Source organism: Loxodonta africana, chromosome 19, assembly GCF_030014295.1.
Source record: "Loxodonta africana isolate mLoxAfr1 chromosome 19, mLoxAfr1.hap2, whole genome shotgun sequence".
NCBI classification, from domain to species: Eukaryota; Metazoa; Chordata; class Mammalia; order Proboscidea; family Elephantidae; genus Loxodonta; species Loxodonta africana.
The window spans coordinates 18,270,280-18,291,455 of record NC_087360.1 but is presented as its reverse complement, the minus strand read 5'-3'; the positions used below and the strand labels follow the sequence as shown (position 1 = coordinate 18,291,455).

The window sequence follows — 21,176 nt, the reverse complement described above, 5'->3', positions numbered from 1 at the left end:
AACCTGAGAGGCCGTTGCCACAGTTACTGGGAGGATGAGGCCATCTGTGTGGAGATGAAGGTCTCAATGACACTGTGGTTGGTGGGCAGCAGGTGGCTGTGACTGTTGGTGGAGTCGGAGCTCTGGTACAGCACCAGGCTGCTGGAGGACACTGCAGAGGAAAATGAGGCCGCTGGCTGCCCCGCCAAGGCCACCCTCCCCCATCCTGCCTGCCTGTCCCCAGGGGTACCAGGGAGGCTGGGCCTCACCTCCTGAGCCACAGCACATAATAGGCACCTGAAGTCAAACCTCTGTCCTCAGTGCTTGTTAAGGTTCCCAGCCAGGCTCCCAGGCCACCCAGGAACCGGCCTCAGAACACTCTAGTGGGAACGTTGGAGAAGCCCTAGAGAGATGGTCAAGAGAACTGGCTCTGAGATTAGACTGGGTTTCAGTCCTGGCCCTGCCACCTAGGAACTGTGGAAGGAGAGGCAAGTCCTTCGCCTCCTTGAGTGTTGGCTTTCTTATCTGTAAAATGGGGGTGATACATGCCTCCCGGGCTTGTGGCGAGGCCTGTGGGGGTAAAACATGGCGCCTGAAGCATGGTCCCTCCGTAACTGCCACTGCTACCCATGGTGCTGGGTCAAGGAGCCCGAGGCTTACAGAAGGAAGCAACTTGCCTCAAGTCACACAGTTAGCGAGTGGCCACGTCAGGCTCGCACCCAGCAGTCTGGCTCCAAAGGGCCCGCTCTTATCCACCACATGGTGGGCTGTGAACTCGGGGAATGGTAAGCGGGATGGGTAAGTTGAGTGGGGATGTGGCGGGCTGAGAACCCACGTGCCACTGTTGCTTTGTGGGAACTTGAGGGCTTCCAGTTTTCTAGGAGAAGCCAGAAACCCAGATTTCTATTTGGAAGCTCCTGATTTTTCAGCCTTGGCAACTAATTCAATATTGTTAAGCCCAAGCCAAACCAAACTCATCCCTGGGTCACTTCTGGTCACCACAAGCCCTGGTTACTCATCATTGCCCCTTCCTGCCTCTCCACACACTTTAATCTTTTCTCAGTCAACTCCAGTGAGTCTCCCCATAGGCTAGGCCCTGCTGTCCTGCACTTTGACACCCTGCTTGGCACATTTCACGAAACCCAGGCCAAGCTTGAGAGGCAGAGAGCACCTTCTGAAGCCTGGGTGATGCCCCCTGCCATTGCCCCCAGTCTGCTGCACGTGTCATCTTCCTCGATGGGGGGGACAGTGAGGGTGAGGGACAGGAGAGGGCTGGTCACCTGTGGGACTGGTGCTGAGCCGGTGGGCAGGCTGCAGGTGCTGGATGCCAGCGGGGTCCTGGCTGGGGATGTGGATGGTGGTGGCCTGGGACACTGACGTGTGAAGCCCGGACTCGCTGGAGACCTCCGTGTCTGAGGTAAAGACCTGGAGGCACAAGGCAGCTGCCTAAGCCTCCAGGGGCATGGTGCTGGTGGCGGGGTACTCCAGGGCAGGGCCTGGCTTTACCTGCTTGGTGGGCGTGAGGCTGGCAAGGGCACTCAGGTTGGTGGTGTCGGTGATGAGCATGGTCTGTGGGAGCAGGCCCGCGTGGGTGTACTGGGCCACCTCAGGCTTGTGGCTGTAGAGGGCTGGCCAGGAGGGAGGAGGGAGATGTCAATACATATGTGGCACCCTGGACTCCCCTGAAGGCCTCCAGACTGGGTGCTCTGGGGGAAGTAGGACATGAGCTCTGCCTGGTGAGGGCCCAGCAGAGTTGGAAGGACAGGGCAGTGGTTGGGGACTCAGTTGATTTCCAAAACTGGGAGCTGTGGAAAGGGGGTTGGACCCTCTCCCCCACCAAGGGGGCCTGCTCAGCCTGGGGTTGTGGAACGGAGCCTGGAGAGGCCAGGAGCCCAAACCCAGCACTTCCTGCCAGCTGGGTGTGACAGGGCATGGGAGGCACAGGTGTGGGTGCTGCTGGACCAAGCATAGGCCTCAAAGGAAAGGCAGGCAGCCAGTTAAGGAGTGAGCAGGGCAGAGGGCAGCAATATCTCCTGCTCTACGGCACCTCTGAAATGTAACCCGTTTCACCTACAGCCCGCAAACACACACACCAGTAGAACACACACAAACCACATATGCTCACGTTGACTCGGATAAAAACATAACCACCCACCCACACACACAAGTACATACACTTCCGAGCCCATATCCACAGAGGTATATACAAGTCCGCAGTCCCTGACGCCCAATTCCCAAAACCAAAAGGTGTTCCTAAAGCTGGTGCTAGAGCGCATTGGGCAACCAAGTCTGGCCTGAGCCTGATGGGAGGTCATGCGAGTCTTTAACCTACTTTGTGGAATTCCTGCCTTCTGGTGAGAAATAGCGCTTTGATGACATAAAACTAGTAGTGCTTTGTGTTGTCCCAAACCCTGCTAGGAGTGTTATGTAATACATGGTATATCCACCATACTATCTGGGGTGGCACAAACCGTTAACACTCTCAGTTACTAATCCAAAAGCTGGCCATTCAAGTCTACCCAGAGGTGCCTTGGAAGAAAGGGCTGGCGATCTACTTCCCAAAAATCGGCCATTGGAAACCCTGTGGAGCACAGTTCTTCTCTGGCACACATGGGGTCACTATGAGTCAGAGTCGACTCGAAGCAACTGGTTTGGGTTCATCTTTCTAAAGTCTGAAAAACAATGAATTCTGAAATACAGATGGTCCCAAAGGTTTCAGAGGAGGACTGTAACTATATTCCCACATGTGGGCGTGCACACACAAACACACTGATGAACACCCGGATAGCCATCAAAACGCACTGTGCCTCCACTCCACAAATACACGCGTGCGCACACAGTGATGTGTATTCACACACTGAAACATTCTGCCTACAGACACTCATCTGAGCACACAAACACCCTCAATCACTGAAGCACGCATGCTTGGACCAGACACACGCACAGCCTACAACACCCGCCAAGCTGCCCCGTTTCTCCGTGATCACCGAGAGCCAACCCCTCCCAGCACCACCCGCTGAGTGAGGCAAGGGGCACTCACCATGGGGGCTCTGCAGCTGGGCCATGGTGGCCATGAAAGGGCTCTGGGCCACGTGGCTCTGCACTGGGGGTATGAGTGGCTGCTGGTAGGATGGGTGCAGCGACTGGGAGAACTGAACGGGCTGCAGGGTGGTCAGGCTGCTACCCATGCTGTTGATGACGGGTACACTCTGGGCCTGAGTGGAAGCCAGGCCTGCAGCAGAACAGCAGGAGTCAGCCCAGCTCCCACCCCCTCCGCTGCCTCTACAGCCCCAACCCAGACTCCCCTGGTGGTTCCGGTACCGTCTCCTTCTCAGAGCCCATGAGTTGAGAGAGGGTGTGGTCAGGAAACAGCCCTGCCCGAGGATGTACTCCAAGCTTGGACCTGCCGCTAACTTACTGAGTGGCCCTAACAAGTCACCTCCCCCACTTCTCTGAGCCTTTAGCTCCTTATCTGGACAGGGAGTGGGAGAGATGGGCATTGACTAGCTCAGGTTGTCAAACTGGTTTCCCTGGAGACTTGAGGTTCCACAGAAGTGCAAGGGCCCTGGACTGAGCTCCCTGACCCCCTCTCCTAGCAGCTTCCTGTCTGTCTTGTATGTTGAGTTTCTGCATAATAAAACCAAAAACCAAACCTGTTGCCATTTAGTCGATTCCAACTCATAGTGACCCTATAGGACAGAGTAGGGTTTTCAAGGAGCGGCTGGTGGATTTGAACTGCCAACCTTTTGGTTAGCAGTCAAAGGCTTAAACCACTGCACCACCGGGGCTCCTCTGCATAATAGTTTGCACAAATAAGGGCTTGCAAACTTTAAAAGAAAAAAAAGAAACCCTGCAGACTAGAAAACTTCAGTCCCCCTTACGTTGCTCTATTTTTCCCATAGACTTTTCGCCTTCGAAGGCATTTTATGATTCATGTATTATGTTTATGGTCTGCCTCCCCGCTTGGGTCGTATCTCTAGGAGGCTGAGATTTTGGTCTGGTTTGTTCACTGGCATTATCACTGATGTAGCACAGTGCCTGGCACGGAGGAGACACCCGATAGATATTTATGGTATGAATGAATGAGTCTCAGTGGCTCTTCCAGTTTCTGGATTCTGCATGAGCCCCCCAGTCAGGTCCCTTACCCATCCCCACCTGCTTACCAATGACCAGAGTGGAGGCGCCCGTGTTGGTGAACGTGGAGCTCAGGGAGGCAGGCTCCCCAGCCCCGATGGCCATGACCCCAGGGAGTGAGGCCATGATGAGGTTCTGGGGCTGCTGGTTGAGGCCTGGGGATGTCTGCTCCAGGCTATGCAGTGCTGTCAGGGTGCTGACTGGGGGCAGGGGCCCCCCTGTTGCAGAGACCTTTGAGGGGAGGCCAAGCTGAGTCAGGTTGAGCCCCCACACTGCCTCCCTGAGGACCCCTGCAGGATCTCCCAGCCAAGGGAGGATTGGAGTGGAGGGGTCTTCCCATGGCAGGGGACACTCACCAGCTTAGCTTCTGTGCTCAGCAGGCTGTGGCTGGGCTCCAGGCCTGTGGGGGACACTTGGTGCAGGGGCGCAGACACTGTCACCAAGGGACCACCACTGCTGGAGGGCACTTCTGCTGCCTCACTTGTTGCAGACTGTCCATAGCGCACACCTGGAATGGGGTGCAGTGTGCAGCCTCAGCACCCCCACTTCCCTACCCTTACCTACCTCCATAGCCCTCATCACGCCAAACCGCATGGCTTTGCTTAGGCCAGTTGCCCCATCTTTCTTTATGCAGCCAGCAAACCGCTTGAGCATCCATCCCCCTTGGGCCAAGTCCTGTGCTGGCTGCATTTATTAGCTCCGTGTCCCCCACTCCCAGTGCTGTATATACCTGACATGGAGTAGGTGCTCAATAAAAGACAAAGTAAAATATATCATTAAAAAAAAATGATTGAACTGAACTGAAGCTAATAAAATCAAACCAGAGTGAACTAAGTTCAACAGAAAGAACTGAAATCAGCTGAGTTGAATTGAATCTAGTTTAATTAAACCTGGAATGAATTGAGCTCGATTGAGTTGAATTGAACTGAACTGAATCCCATCCAATCATACTGAATCAAATCAAATTGAATTGGATTGAATTGAACTGAGCTGCACAAAATTTAAATGAACTGAATTTAATTGAATTACATTTTGTTAAACTGAATCAATTGAATGTGAATTGAATGGAATTAAATTGTACCAAATTTAAATGAACCAAATTGGATTATAACGAGTTGAACATAATTAAACTGAGTTCAATTGAGTTGAGTTGTCCTGAAATGAATTGAATTGATTTGATCTGAAATGAATGAGGTGAATTGAAGTAACCCAAATTAAGTTAGGTTTAATGAAATGGAATGGAGTGGAGTGAACGGAATGGAGTTGAGTGAATTGGATGAAGCAAAGTGGATGGCATCGAGTAGAATGGAGTAGACAGAGTAATGTGGAGTGGAGTAGAGTGAATGGAATGGATGGAGCAGAGTGGATTATAGTGCAATGGATAGAATGGAGTAGATGGAGTGGAATGGATCCAAGCCAAAATACCAAGAGGTTTGGGTGGCTGCTGCCACTGGGGCAGACCTCCCCACCTCTCCCACCGACCCCCATGTCCCTTCTACAAACTTGCCCAATCTCTGTGCACACATACCACTCACCGTGGACCTTACTGGGGGAGAGTGCAGGTGGGGGAAGGCCAGGGGAACTGTGAGCAGGCAGCGCAGGCCCCGGGCCTGGCCCAGGTGGTGGCCCGCTGTATGTGTCCATCGCCAGCTTGTGTCGAAAGGCTTCTTCTTTGCGCCGATTGGCAAACCAGTTGTAGACACGGACCTCCGTGACAAGGTTGGAGCCCAGTCCCTGTGCCTGCGATGGTGACACCCCCCTCTGGATGCACTCCGCCCTGCAGAAATGCCCACCCATGAGCTTCCCACGCCAGGCTCAGAGGAACGGTCTCCTGGGTGTGGGAGAGGGTTTTAGGAAGTCAGGTTCTACCTAAGTGTTTGAGCTGGGTTCCAATCCCAGTTCTGCTGTGTGACCTTGGGCAATTGACTTAGCCTTTCTGACCTCAGTCTGTCCATTCATAAAATGAGCAAAATAGCCATAGGGTTATAGTGGAGATGAAATGAGATGAGCAACTACCCAAGGGATTTCTTGGGGAAGGGTGGGGGTGGGGGGTTGCTAGAAATGGAGCTAGGTCTAAGTTGAGTACTCTCAGTTCTCTGGGTCAGGTTAAGCCAAGAGCAGGGGCTCTCAGGGCCTGGGGAGCCTCCCTGAGGAGCCAGAGCCACCCTCCCCTCCCCCAGCCTTGCCCCAGCCCCAACCAAATCAGCGCTGCTAACCCACCAGCCAATGTACCTATTGCACTCCTCCACCAATGCCTCTCGCTCCTCCTTGCTGGGGTTCTTCTGCCTCTCATAAGCCTGGAACAGGATCTGCTGGGATGCTGGACCCCATTTGAATCGGTTCCTACGCCCCTTCTTGGTTGGTAGCTCATCACCTGTGGGCTCTTCAATCAGCCCACCCTGCCCTGCATGGGTGAACTCTGTAGACACAGGGAGCCATGAGCAGGGCCCTGGCCACTCCCACCTTCCCACATCAGTTCACCTGCCCACATCCCTGATTCTCATCCCCAGGGTGCTGAATCAGAGGAGCTTACAACTAGAATTTAGAAATCATCTAATCAGCCCATGTAGCACCACTAATTCACGTGTGCCCAAGGCAGACATTACTAGCAATCCTTGCACCCTTTCCTACTGAGCCAAAATTTAATCTCACGACCTTTCTCAATAAAAGGCTCCAAGACACTATGACCTCGCCTAAAAAATTAAAATATTTCAGCTGAAAAATTACCCTGTCAAGGTCATCAAAAACGAGGTAAACCTAAGATACTACCACAACCAGGAAGAAACTAAGGAGACATGACAGCTCTATATAATGTGTCTACAACTGGATGGGATCCTAGAACAGCAACAGAACATTAGAGGAAAACTGCGGAAATCTGAATAAAGTATGGCCTTTGTTTAATAATAATCAATGTTGGTTTGTTAATTGTGATAAGCGTACCATACTAATGTTAATAGTGGGGCAATGGTGTCTATGCAGGAAAGCCGAGTTTGATTCCCAGCCAACGCATCTCATTCATAGCCTCCACCTGTCTGTCAGTGGAGGCTTGCATGTTGTTAGGATGCTGGATAGGTTTCAATGGAGCTTCCAGACTAAGATGGACTAGGAAGAAAAGCGTGGTGATTTACTTCCAAAAATCAGCCAGTGAAAACCCTCTGGATCACAACGGTCCGATCCCGTCCTGCATGGGGTTGCCATGAGTTGGGCACCATCTTGATGGCAGCTGACACCACCACATTGTTGTCATTGTTACCACATTATAATACGTGCCTCACTGTATCACAACCATCTTTTCTCCAGCTTCCGCACTGCACAGTGAGTTCTTGGGGCCCAGCTCATCCAGCTGTGGATACTCGGCTTCAACCCTTCTCCCCTCCCCCAGAGTGCCTTGCACAGAGTAGATAATAAGTGTTGGTTGAGTCGCGCTGACCCCCTCTCAGCCTGCCTGTCTGTAACGGAGGTGGTGAAACTCCAGCCCCCACCCATGAGTTGTGCAGATTCTCCAGGCCCTGTCAGGGAGGACTCAGCCACGGTCGTTACTTACGCTGGGCCACCTCTCGCTGCTTGCGGACGTACCAGGTGTACAGGGCGGCTCGCTTCTGCGTCTTCATGGGGGTGCCCTTGTTGAGGTGCTGGGACAGGTGGGACTGGTTGAGGCCGGTGGTGTCAACCACCTCCCGCTGTGGGATGTTGTGCTGCTGCAGGTAGGACTTGACCATCTTTGCTACCCGCCACGGGTCCTCCCTGAGAAGAAGGCAAGGACAGGGCCTGTTCAGTGGGGTGGTCACTGGGCCCTGCCAGCCCTGCAGACTGGGCTGGGGGTCCTCGGTGCTAGGAGCCCTGTCAGCCACGGAGAGGAGAATGGTGGATGGAAGCAGACATGGAGCCTGGGGGCCTGCACCTGGACTCAGAGACGGGAGGTATGGACACTGGACAGGATACAGGGACATGGACTCAAGGACATGAAGACAGAGACACTTGGACACACACATACATGACAGACGAGTGGACACACAAAGGTTTAGAAATATGAACATATAGTTATAGACATGAACAGACTCCCACAGGAAGCTGCACAAGAGGAGGAGGGTCCTTACTGCTGTGCCTCCTTTAAAGTGCCTCTCCTCATCCTGCCTGGAAGTGTTATTTGTGCCTGCGTCTTAGCCACTGTGAGAAACTGTAAAGCCCTTGAGGGCAGGAACATGTCTGCTTCTCAGCACTCAAAATAGGCCTGACATAGAGTATTGTCCTTGGTGCACACGTGAATAAATGAGTGGGCGGGGGGGGGCGGGTGGATGGATGGACGAGTAGATGGATGGATGAGTAGGCACATAATGGGTGTATGGTTGGGTGGATGGATGGATGGTTGGATGAATGGGTGGATGGGTAGATGAGTAGTGGTAGGTGGATGAATAAGGGAGACCTAATGGAAAAAGAAAATCATTGGATCTGAAACAAGGAGAGAAACATGGATCCTCCCACTTTATAAACAAGGCCGCTGAGGCTCAGAGTGCTTGCATCACTTGCCCAAAATCACATGGCTAACCCAACAGGGTCCTGCCCCACCTGAAGGGATTCTAAGTCAGTTTGTCAGGCAGAAATCACACAAGGTCAAAATGCCACTGAAAATCTCTGCAACTAAACCCTAGGTGGTAGCACGACCCGTTTCCCCCCAGCACTGAGGCAGGCGGCTAGTTCTTCAACGGAGTCTCGGGTGAAAGAGTTACGGGCTGACAGAGGCCTCGGACAAAAAAATTGTGTGTTGAGCACCAGAATACCACTCTGTGGGCTGAGAATCTCTCAGTAGAATTCCACGGCTAGGATTTGAGCCTTCTGATATTTGCGTATGTGACCAACGGCACGTGTAGAAGGCAATTTGTCACCGTATTGCTTGCCGTATCGGTCGAGTCGGTTCCAACATCTAGCAACCCCACAGGTGTCAAAGGAGCACTACGCTCCGTAGGGTTTTCAAAGGCTGATGTTTCAGAGGTAGATCGCCAGGCCTTTCTTCTGGGGTACCTCTGGGTGGACTTGAACCACCAATCTTCTGGTTAGCAGCCAAGCACCTTAACCATTTGCACCAGCCAGGGACTCCAGCAAAAGATTGGAAACGACCTAAATGTCCAGTGAAAGGATGCTGATTAATTAAATGCAGGGCTCCTGTTCAACACGACTGTAAAAACCCACCAAGGAAGCTCTGTATGCTCCCAAGGAGAACAGCCTCTGAGGCAGAACAGGCTTTGTCTGGTATGTCTGTGAGGCTGCTATTTGTGTAAAACAAAAAACAGGCCAAGAGGATATGTGTACATATTTGCTTGTCTATGAAATACTAGAGGGACCCACAAGGTGCGGGTGACACTGGTTGCCTCCAGAGGGGAATGAGGTGAGAGGGGGAGGGTTTCACTCTTTCTCTTCTGTACTTTTTAAATTATGTATCTTAATATTATATATTTATTGTTGTCAGTTGCCGTCGAGTCGATTCCAACTCATGGCGATCCCATGTGTGCAGAGCAGAAATGTATTCCATAGGGTTTTCAAGGCTGTGACCTCTCAGAAGCAGATTGCCAGGCCTTTCTTCTGAGGCACTTGCTTAACTATTTACACCACCCAGAGACTCCTCTGTATATCATCTGTGTATATATAATATTTAAAACTGAATTATAGGAAACAAAAAGCAAATAAAACCCCCAGTGAAACCCACCCCCCACACTTCCTTCTCTCCTCGCCCTGTCTCCTTCCTTAAAGAACTTGCCCCCTTGGCAATGTCCTCCTCAGATGCGAGGGCGCAGAGCTGTTCTCCATCAGCTTCAGCACTCTGACTGCCTTCTTTTTCGTCAGCAGCTCCCAGACAGGCAGGGAGAAAAGCAAAGTGGTAGCAGATAAATTTAAATTGGCCAGCAGTAGATTCAGCAAAGCCCCATTTTAGGAGAAATGATGGCCGGGAGAATTAACGCTTCGTGAGTGTTTATTATGAGCCATGCACTGTGCTGAGGGCTAATCATTTAAATCTGACAGTAACTTTAAGACGTAGGTACTGCTAGTATGCCCATTTCACAGGGGAGAAAACTGAGGCACAGAAAGGTGAAATTGCTTGTCCAAGGTGACCTAGCTAGGACTCAAGCATATTCTGTGCTGCTCTTGATCCTCCAGACCTTTGGCCCAGCCCCTCTCTCACCCTGCTTTCAGGGGCCCCTGGGATCTTCTCTGCCTCCTCTCCTCCCGCCTCCCCCCGCCCCACCAGTGCCAGTCAGAGCCGGGAGGCCAGGCAGTACAAAGTCCGGCCTTGTGCTTCGTGGCAAACATGTTTATCTGATCTCAGAGCCAGGCTGCCTCCCTCCCCCACTCCAACCATCACTCTCCCGTGCTCTCTCCCTCCCTCCCTTCTCTCTCCTCCTGACAGAGAATGGGGTCAGCTTTCTCTCACCAGGGCCTCTCCTGGGCCCAGACTAAAGAATTACCATCTGCCAATGTCCAACTGATTCCTTGTGTCTCTTTTGTGTCTGTCCATCTGTCTCTGTTTTTATCTCTCTCTCTCTTCTTCCTCTCTTTCTTCTGTCTGCCTCTCTCTTTCCCTCTCTCTCTCTGTTAAATTCCCCCATACCAGATGAAATTTAAACTGAACTTGAAAATAAAGGCCAGCCACCCTTCACAAATATATGTGCAGCATCTATAAAAGAGGACAGGCATTTGAATGTGAAAATAGGGCCCCAAAACGTTAAAATAAGCTAATATAGACTTTCCGTTTTTAAGCAACCCCTAAGGGTATTGAACAACAAATTCACAACAAAAAAAGTGAAGTTAAAATGCCAGTCAGCTGGTGGGATTGCAAAATGGTACAACCACTATGGAAAATGGTATGGCGCTTCCTCAAAAGCTAGAAATAGAAATACCTTAGGATCCAGCAATTCCACTCCTAGGTATATATTCTAGAGATATAAGAGCCGTGACATGGATAGACACATGCACACCCACGTTCGTTGCAGCACTATTCACAATAGCAAAAAGATGGAAACAACCTAAGTGTCTATCTTTGGATGAATGGATAAACAAATTGTGGTACATACATACAATGGACTACTCCGCAGCTATAAAGAATAATGAGGAGTCTGTGAAACATAACATGGATGAATCCAGAGGACCTTCTGCTGAGTGAAATAAGTCTATCACAAAAGGATAAATATTGTATGGTGTCACTTTTACAAAAGGTCAAGAATAGAAAGCAACATTCTTTGACAGTAACCAGGGATGGGAGGGGGAGTCACTTCCTAAATAGTAGACACTTGTTTTTTTTGGCGATGGGAAAGGCCATACCCAATATAGGGGAAGTCAGCACAGCTTGGCCAAGGTAAACGAAGACTTATGTAACTGCGAGGTACATAAGAATAAAGGACAGTTATGGTAAATGTTATAACATACCCAATTTTGCAATAACAGTAATAACAACCAAAAAATAAGTATGTGATTACAGAGGTAGTTATGTATGCTATATGTGTGTAGGAATGTATACATGAGTACCTGCATGTGGATATATAGGTATGTTTGTGGGCATACGTATATACATGTTTGGGTGTGCTCATATATATTCATATATGTAATAGAGCACATGGGGGTACAGTTACAGAGACCACCTAGACATATCCAAACACCTCACAGGATTGTTTTCCTGGGTTAAAGGGCTTGGGACCATAGTCTCATGGGACAGCTCAGTCAGTTGGCATAACATAGTTCATAAACATAGCGTTCTACATCCTAGTTTGGTGAGTAGCATCTGCGGTCTTAAAAGCTTGCCAGCAGCCATCTAAGAAACAATTATTGGTCTCTTCTCATCTGAAGCAAAAGAGAATGAAGGAAACCAAAGACTCAAATAAGAAACTAGTACACACAACTAATAGTCCACATGAACCACGGCCTCCCCTGAGACCAGAAGAACTAGATGGTGCCCAGCTACCACTACTGACCATACTGACCAGGGAGACAATAGAAGGTCCCAGATAGAATGGGAGAAAAATGGAGAACGAAACTCCAATTCCTAAAAAAGGCCAGACTTACTGGAGGACTCACAGAGACTAGAGGAACCCCCATGACTATTCTTCTAAGATGCCCTTTTAACGTGGAACTGAAGCCACTCTCGGAAACCTTGCAGCCAAATAATAGATTGGCTTATAAAAGAAACAATCTCACCAGTGAGGAATGTGCTCACTTAAACAATCAACTATACAAGACCAAACAGTCAATATTTGCCCAAAAGCAAAGATGAGAACGTAAGGAGGGGCAGGGAAGCTAGAAAAATGGAAACAGAACAAACAGAATGGAAATAATGTGACTGCAGACACATTGCAGAAATTGTAACCAGTGTCATGGAACGGTTTGCACAAAAATTTGTTAAATGGGAACCTAATTTGCTGTGTAAAGTTTCACCTAAAACACAATAAAATATTCAAATTAATAAATAAAAATAACGTGCCAGTCCGAAGACAGCAAGCCAAGAGGGATTATCTCCCTCTTGCTGGGAAGTTGGCTATGCCATTTTTTTTTTTTTTTAAGAGAACCTACCGAATCAATCAATGTCTCTCTCCTCTCAGGCTGTGTACTTTGTCTGTCTCTCTCCTCTATCTGTGCCTTTTGGTCTGTGTGTGTGTGTGTGTGTGTGTGTGTGTGTGTGTGTGTGTGTGTGAATGAGCGTGTATATCTTGGTTTCTCCATCTCTTCGTATCTGTCTGGCTGTCTTAGTTTCTGCCTCTGTGTCTCTTTTGCTCTCTCGTCTCTGTGTGTGTATCTCTCTCTCTCTGCCTCTGTCTTTCTTCCTCCCATCCCCCTCCCAACACATACACACACACACACGCACATACTCACACTCAGTTTCCAAAGACCTGACTCTTTTTTCAGGACAGCTTCCCCAACTCTCCCAACTCAGAACTAAAGGCCAAGTCTCCATGCAGGTCTTACTTTGACTCTAACAGGTTTGGGAGCCAAACCAACCGGCTTCCAAACCCACCACTGCCACTTAGCACCTGTGTGATCTTGCATGGCCCACACCCCCTCTGTAACATGGAATAAATCCATGCCCACCTCACAGTGTTATTGGGGAAATTAAATGAGTTTAAAACAGGGGTGAAACACAGGGCAGGGCCTGGCCCACAGTAAGGACTCAGTGGAACAATATCATCGTCATCATCATTAACTAGGTAGCCCTAGGAACTCTCAGCCCCATGAAAGAAAACACAGGGGCCAAGGAGAGGTGAAGGTTGGCCCACATCTCCCACAGCCCCTTTTTTTGGGGTCAATCAGTAGTCCAAGCTTTGGGCCCTTTCTCTCTGCCCCTGGTGGTTTCAGTACCTCCAAGTTTGTGGAGCTGGGAGACCAGCTTGTAGAGCCACCTACCCGAGGAGGGGCTCAGAGCTCAGTGTGAGGCCCTGCAGACCTGGGCTTGAATCCCGCCTCTGCCACTTGCTATCTATGTTGCCTTGGGAAGGTTGCTTAACCTCCCTGTGCCTCAGTTTCCACATCAGTGATATGGAACTAATAATATGTCCTACTTCAGAGGGTTCTGGGGACAAGAAAACGAGTTAAAGTATCTGTAAACTCTTTGTGGAAGAAGTACAGCCAGAACGCTCCTTAGAAGCCAGAATGGTGAGAATTCGTCTCATGTACTTTGGACAGGTTTTCAGGAGGGACCAATCCCTGGAGAAGGACATCACGCTTGATAAAGTAGAGGGTCAGCGAAAAAGAGGAAGACCCTCAATGAGATAGACTGCCACAGCTGCTGCAACAATGGGCTCAAACATAGCAACGACTATGAGGATGGCACAGGACCAGCCAGTGTTTTTGTTCTCTTACACACAGTGTCACTGTGAGTCAGTAGTGACTCCACAGCACCTAACGACAACAACAAGCTCTTCGTGGGCTCTGAAGCACCATACGGAAGTGAGCTGATGGTGTTATGGATGAGGGGTGGCTGAGCAGCCAGAATGCCTGGGAAGAGGGAAGGGGAGGCAAACTTACCAAGGAGAGGCATGGAAACCTCAAGGACGCTGTGAAGGGTGGGGGTGGGATGGGAGGACCTAGGTCCAAGTTTTGGTGTTAATCACTTTGTCAGAATTACCTGGGGCAAGTCATTTTGGCTCCCTGAGCCTTAATTTGCTGATCTGTAAAATGGGGCTACAAATAACAACTACCAAGGATTGCACTATATGTGCATTCTACAAGCATGCTATTAGCCCTGTGGGTAAGTCAAGGAGCCCTAGTGGCCCAGTGGTTAAGTACTCAGCTGCTGACTGAAAGGTCAGCTATTCTAAGCCACCAGCTGCTCCACAGGAAAAAGATGTGACAGTCTGCTTCCATAAAGTTTTACAGCCTTGGACAACTAGATGGTGCCTGGCTACCACCACTGACTGCTCTGACAGGGATCACAATAGAGGGTCCTGGACAGAGCTGGAGGAAAATGTAGAACAAAATTCAAAATCACAAAAAAAGACCAGACTTACTGGTCTGACAGAGACTGGAGAAACCCCAAGCGTATGGCCCCTAGATACCCTTTTAGCTCAGTACTGCAGTCACTCCTGAGGTTCACGCTTCAGCCAAAGACTAGACAGGCCCTTAAAACAAACAATAATACACATAGCTCAACCATGCATATGAGACTAAATGGGCACACCAGCCCAGGGGCAAGGACGAGAAAGCAGGTGGGGACAGGAAAGCTGGACGAATGGAAATGGGGAACCCAAGACCAAGAGGGGTTGGCAACCAATGTTCTAAGATAATGTGTTTATTAATTGTTTAATGAGAAACTAATTTGCTTTGTAAACCTTCATCTAAAGCACAATAAAAATTAAAAAAAATTAGACTGGACTATAAAACATAAAATAATACTCGTGAAGAATGTGCTTCTTAGCTCAAATAGATACACGAGACTAAACGGGCAACTCCTGTCCGGAGGCAGGATGAGAAGGCAGAAAGAGACAGGAGCTGGCTGGATGGACACAGGAAACCCGGGGTGGAAAGAGGGAGCATGCTGTCACATTATATGGATTGCAACTAGTGTTTCGTAACATTATGTGTACAAATTTTTGTATGAGAAATTAACTTGAGCTGTAAACTTTCACCTAAAGCACAATTAAAAAAAAAAGTGTAAATATGAAGTTGAAATAAAAGAAAAAATGTAAAAAAAATTAAAAACAAAAGATTTACAACCTTGGAAACCCTATGGGGCAGTTCTACTGTGTCCTATAGGGTCCCTCTGAGTCAGAATCAACTTAATAGTAATGGGTTTAGTTTTTGGTTTTGGTTGGGTAAGTAATGTTATCATCTCCACGTTGCAGAAGAAAACTGAGGTTCAGAAAGATGAAATCACCTGCCTGAGCTAGAAAGGGGCAGAACTGGGATTCGAACCCAGGCATGGCGTGGCTTCAGTCTGGGATGTCAGATCCTTAGTCCCACCTTGGCCATTGTCTTTCTGGGCCCCAGTGCCCTGGTGCTGCCCAATTAGGAGGATCAGAGTGCTTCAGGTTAGGGATTTGAGCTGGCCAGGTATAGGGAGGACCCTGGGTCCAGGTTCCTACTTTGGTCACGGCCTCAGCCTGCTGGGCCCTGGCACTGAGGCAGCATATGTGCCAGGGTTCAGAGAGTCCTAGTCTCTCATTCATTCGTGCTATGTGTCAGCCACCAGTTTCCAGTTGCTATCAAGTCGAATCTGACTCATGGTGACCCCACGTGTGCCACAGTAGAACTGTGCTCCATAGGGTTTTCATAGCTGTGGCCTTTCAGAAGCAGATTGCCAGGCCTTTCTTCTGAGGCATCTCAAGGTGGCTTTGAACCACCAACCTTTCAGTGAGTAACCAAGTGCTTAACCACTTCTACCCCCCAGGGACTCCTGTATGTCAGCCACTGGGATAGATACCAGGGTACGAGTGGTGAACAAGCACCCAACTCAGGCCCTGCCCTTGAAGAGTTTCTATTTTCATACCAAGAGATAGAAGAAAGCTAACAAATAGATAAGTAAGATAGCCAAAGGTAATGATAAGTGATAGGAGAAGGTAAATAAGAGCCGTGAAAGACAAAGTTACTAGGGGTGGGACCCACCTTTAGATGGGGTGGTCAAGGAGGACCTCCTTGAGGAGGTGATGTTTGAGCTGAAGGAGAAGGAATGGGCTGTGGGAAAGTCTGGAACCAGGGTTCCAGGCAGAAGGGACAGCATGTGCAAAGGCCCTGAGGTGGAAATCAGCTTGGTCTGTTGAGGGACAGCAAGGTCAGTTTAACTAGTGCAAAGTGAGTGAGTGAGGGAGAGAGAGAGCCTTGACGAGAACAGGGAAGTTGAGAGAGGGAAGAGACCAGGGCAGGAAGCTTGGATTTTATTCATTGGCCAGGTGGGGGGAAACTAAGGCAGAAGGTAGGGAAGAGACTTGACTACGGTTACACATGGACTAAGACAGGTTTCTGCTGTGGCCTCAAGCATGGGGCACCCCAGGGAGGCCTGGGACCCAGTATCCAAACCTGCCTCTTCTCAGATGCCTGTCCTCTCCAGAGACACAGCTTCCCCTGGAGGTCCTGAGGCTGCACCATCTCTTCCAGCCTCAACCTCCCCCCCCCACCCCAGCCCAGCCCAGGCCTTGCCTCTGTCTTCTTTCCCTGCCTGGAGGCCTGAAGCCCCGCTTTTTCTCTCAGGGCGTTTTCAGATCCCTTTTGTTACCTGAACAATAAGTAACCCAGGTAGTTAGTTATAAACTCTGCAGGAACAAGGAGCTGGTTGATAATTTATAGCAACATCTCAAATTTAAATGGAAAGTAAATAGCACGCTGTTAGCATTAAAGAAAACCCAATGGGGCGGGCGGGAGGCACTCCAGCCTCCTCTCCTCTCAGCTTGGGGTGCCTCACTTTCTTCCCAGCCCCTTCTCCCTGCTGGGCCTGGGCCCCTCTCCTTGCTGGTTTCCTCTGCTCTCTGCTTCTCCAGGCTCTCTCTCCATCTCCCTGACGTCCTCTGTCTCCTTCAGCTTTGTGGAAGGCCCCAGGGCCCTCCTGGTCCCCAGGGAGCACCTTGACCTCTGCTCCCCCATCGAGAGCTGTGGATCAAGCCTCCCCCCACCATCCCACCTAAGGGGCTGCTGACCAAGAGGCCCCACCCAGCCAGGTAAGAAAGGCCCTGAGCACCCTCTGCTCCCTCACCCTAGAACCCCCAAACCCATCTGGGGCCCCCAGTAGGTCCAGCCCAGCCCCACCCTGCCCAGGTTGCCCTCACTCTGGGTCTGGCGATGCCTGGCTCCTTGCCCCTCCCCTGCAGCCCTGCCGCCCTTTGCCCTCCTCTTCCTGCCAAGTCAGGGGGCCCTAGCTGCCTCCCTGCCCCCTACCCAGGCCCTCACAAGGCCTGGCAAACTGGGGCACCCTGAGGCCACGAGGAAGACCCGAGCCACCAGCCCTCCCCTACCCCAAGCTGGGATCAGGACCTTGGACAGAACAAAGGCAATCCCCTGTAGAACATTTTGGGGGGCTCACCCTAAGGCTCCCCAGCCAGCCCAGCACCCCTGGCTCCTAGTCATTGGGGTTGAGAGTACCAAACAGAGTGGGCTTGGAGGCCCAGCTGGGCCGCCTTAGTCAGGCTACTTCCCCTCACTGAGCCTCAGTTTCCCCAGCTGTGAAGCAGAGTGAGCAACAGCTTCCTCACAGGGTTAATCTCAACATTAACCAAAATTATCAATGAGAAACCTCAGCACAGGGCCCGGCGAGTCATAAACCTCAGGAAGCGGGTGGCTGCTGGGATGCAGGCTATGGAGCCTTTCCCAAAAGGAGGTCCCTGCAGCCCCCAGGCCACCCTTCCTCCACCAGAACCTCCCATCCTCCACCCCCACTGGTGGAAGGTTGGTTGGCCCAGGCCTCTCCAGGCCACCATCCCTACAAGTTAATGATCACAGGCCTTATCAGAGCCTTTTGCTGTTTATAAATTTATAAAACAAAAGAGAAATAATAAAGCCCGTGGGTAATTAGTAACCAGGTCACCTCTGCTGAGGAGAGGGGAGGCATCGAGCCTGGGACCCACCCAGTTCAGGAGATGGGGAACCGGCAGGTGGATGGGGGTACAGACCAGGAAGTCACTAATGGCGCTTGCTGGCAAGGTGTGGGTGTGAGGGGTTGTGGCTGTGCAGGAAGGGGAGCAGCTGCTGCCCCCCAGGCTCCATCCCCCTCAGGTAAGAAAAATCTGGGCTTTCCTGGGTAAATGCTGGAGTCCCAAGATGGTTGGGGAAGCCCCCAAAACCCCCAGCCAAGGCCCCCAGCTGCGCTTCCTGGCCCCTGAGCCTACACTCTGAGGACTGGGCAGGAAAGTTAGGGTTTGAGGAGCAGAAATGGCCTTGATGGCTAGAAATTCCCACCACCCTCTTCCCACCACCTTGGACTCTCTGGGCATTTGAATTTCGGTGTCTGCTGCCTTTTGCCCCCTTGGAGCTCTCCTGGGGCATGTCCTACTTCCCAAGCTTTGGGCTGCATGGCTCCCGGGCCAGGAGACTCTACAGAGGGGCTGCCTCAGGGACCGGGGGCTCCAGCCTCCCAGCCAGGACCCCTCTGAGCTCTCACCACCAGGTCACCTTCACGATAACTAAAGGCCACAGCTCATGGGGACTCCGGACTCTGAAGAGAGGCCAGTCAGGAGCTGGGGTGGGCTCCATCTCGGGCGCTGGGGGCAAGTAGGGGGTCCTTACTGCAGAAGGGTCTCCACCACGGCCTTCTGGTGGGCCGCCTCCTCGGGACTGAGGTTCTCCAGCTCTTTGAGGATGGGCGGCGTGAAGTCTTCCCCATCGTCGTCCGTCTCGTCCTCGGAGCCCCGCGTCTCCCCCAGCCCGTTGGGAAGCTCGGCCAGCTCCCCTCGGCCACCACCGCAGGACTCCCCCTTGTCCAGGGGCTCGTCCCCGGCCAGCAGGTAGGGCCCTGGCTCACCTAGGGCCTGGATCAGCGCCTCTTTGCTCAGGCCCGACTCGAGCAGGGCCGCCAGGAGCTCCGTCTGCAGCTGGCTCAGTTTAGCAACCATGGCTCCACCACCACTGGGCCACGCGGCCCGGGACCACCTAGCTCACGGGCTCCCCCACCACGTGGGCCGTCCACCTGCCGGCAACCCGGTGGGCCCAAGCCAGGCTCCTTGCACCCACTGCACCCCCCAAGCCCCTCTAGCCGAGCCGTGTGGGCACCCCCAGCCCCCAACCCTGGCCCCAGCGGCCAGTGAATCAGGGCCCCTGCCCGCTCTGTTTACATTGGAGCTGGGGAAATTCTCCAAGGTTCATATTTATCCGTGTGCTTAGCAAAGGGACTGAACTTTGGACTTCAGCCCTGCCGCGCGCAAAGTGCAGGCCTCACGGCAGCGCTGAGGGCCCAGGAGCCACGGCCTTCAATGGGAGTGGGCAGAGCAGAGGGTGGGGGAGGCGGAGGCGCAGGGCCCAGGACAGTTGGGACGAAGATGTTGGGACCCAGGGAGGACTTCACGCGATCATTGGGTCCACCCCGAGGGCCTCGCAGGGCATCAGGCTGAGGCAGGAGAGCAAAAAAAAAAAAAAAACACGTTTCCTTGGGGAACAGAAGTAGCAGGGAGTTCTAAGTAGCTGAGCAGGCTCTCCTCAAGGGTAGGGCTAGATCACGCCCATTTTGGGACTTCCCTCTCCAGGCTCAACACCAGGCCCAACACCAGGCCTGCCGGTAGGAAAAACTTGTTGACTGGAGTCTGCTGTGCTTGAGCAGCTACGCTGGATCTCTAATAGGTACTGCTGCTTTATTGTACAGTCAGCCCCGCGGGTTAGGAACTTCAGACTTACATACTAAAAAAACTACCCGTGGTTAAGTTTAACGAACCAATCTCGATAAAGCCGATTATATTAAAAATTCGAGGTACATATACAATGGTTCTTAAAAAACAAACCAGTGCTACTTTGCAAACGCATCAAAACTTTATTATTATTACCGTATTATTATGTTAAACATGTTTTTGTGTATCTGAAAGTGTTTCTTTAATGTTTTTTATTCATAGAAAGGTACACTATATACCATGTACTAAAGCAAACATTTGGCTAACTGATAGTAAGTAGATATGAAGCGTACCTTACTGTTCCAACTTACATAAAATTTGACTTAAAAGACAGACTTAGGAACAGAACTCATTTGTCATCGGGGACTACCTCTATCCTCCTAACAACTGTGAGTAGTACAAGGAAAGAAGAAGAAACTCAAGTAAGCCTCAGAGAGGTTAAACAACTTACCCAAGGTCACACAGCTAGCAAGAGGCAAGACTTGCAAAGCCAGGCTAGAGAGAGGCAAGTCAGGTAATTGCCTTGGGTGCACAGGTTAAGGGAACACCAAAAAACCCAGTAGCCAAGACAAACAATATTCTAATGCAATATATCAGAAAATCAAAATGAACACAAAACCCAAGAGGATTCAAAACACGTCTGCCCCAAAATTTGTACACAGATGTTCCCAGCACCATTATTCATAATATAGCCAAAAAGCGGAAACAACCCAAATGTCCATCAGCTAATGATAGATAAATAAAATGTGGTCGATTCATACTATGTGTATATTATTCGGCCATAAAAAGGAATGGAGTAGCAACACGTGCTGCAACATGGATGAACCCTGAAACCATTATGCTAAGTGAAAGAAGCCAGACCAAAATGTCTCATATTATGTGATTTCCACGGATATGAAATGTGCAGAACGGGCAAGTCCATAGAGACAGAAAGTAGACTAGTAGTTGCCTAGGGCTTGGGGGATAGGGGTGCTGGCTAAGGGCACAGGGTTTCTTTGGGGATGATAAAATGTTCTAAAATTGTGCACGTGACAGTTGTACATCCTCGTGAGTATAATAAAAACCACTGAATTGTACACCTGTTCTTCAATTCTGTGAATTATATATCAATAAAAGATAGTTCTTAAATTAATGCAAATTTGTTTATTGTTTATGATCTGCTAGAATATAAGCCCCTGAGGGCAGGGCTTCTGTCTGTTTTGTCCACTGCTGTATTCCCAGTGCCTAGAATGTTGTTGTCAGGTGCCCTCAAGTCGGTTCCAACTCATAGCAACCCTATGTACAACA

At 50.6% G+C, this 21,176-nt stretch overlaps 1 protein-coding gene across 1 annotated transcript; it reads right to left on the bottom strand.

Annotated features, from left to right (window-relative positions):
- Positions 1 to 9: 9 nt before the first annotated feature.
- HNF1A (HNF1 homeobox A) lies at positions 10 to 19,124 on the bottom strand. Its single transcript, XM_064272299.1, is given in 9 exon segments — positions 10 to 151; positions 1,260 to 1,607; positions 3,020 to 3,211; positions 4,143 to 4,344; positions 4,470 to 4,621; positions 5,649 to 5,890; positions 6,346 to 6,532; positions 7,658 to 7,857; positions 18,799 to 19,124. Coding segments are annotated over 9 exon segments (1,977 nt in total). The 3' UTR covers positions 10 to 23.
- Between the last annotated feature and the right edge of the window lie 2,052 nt (positions 19,125 to 21,176).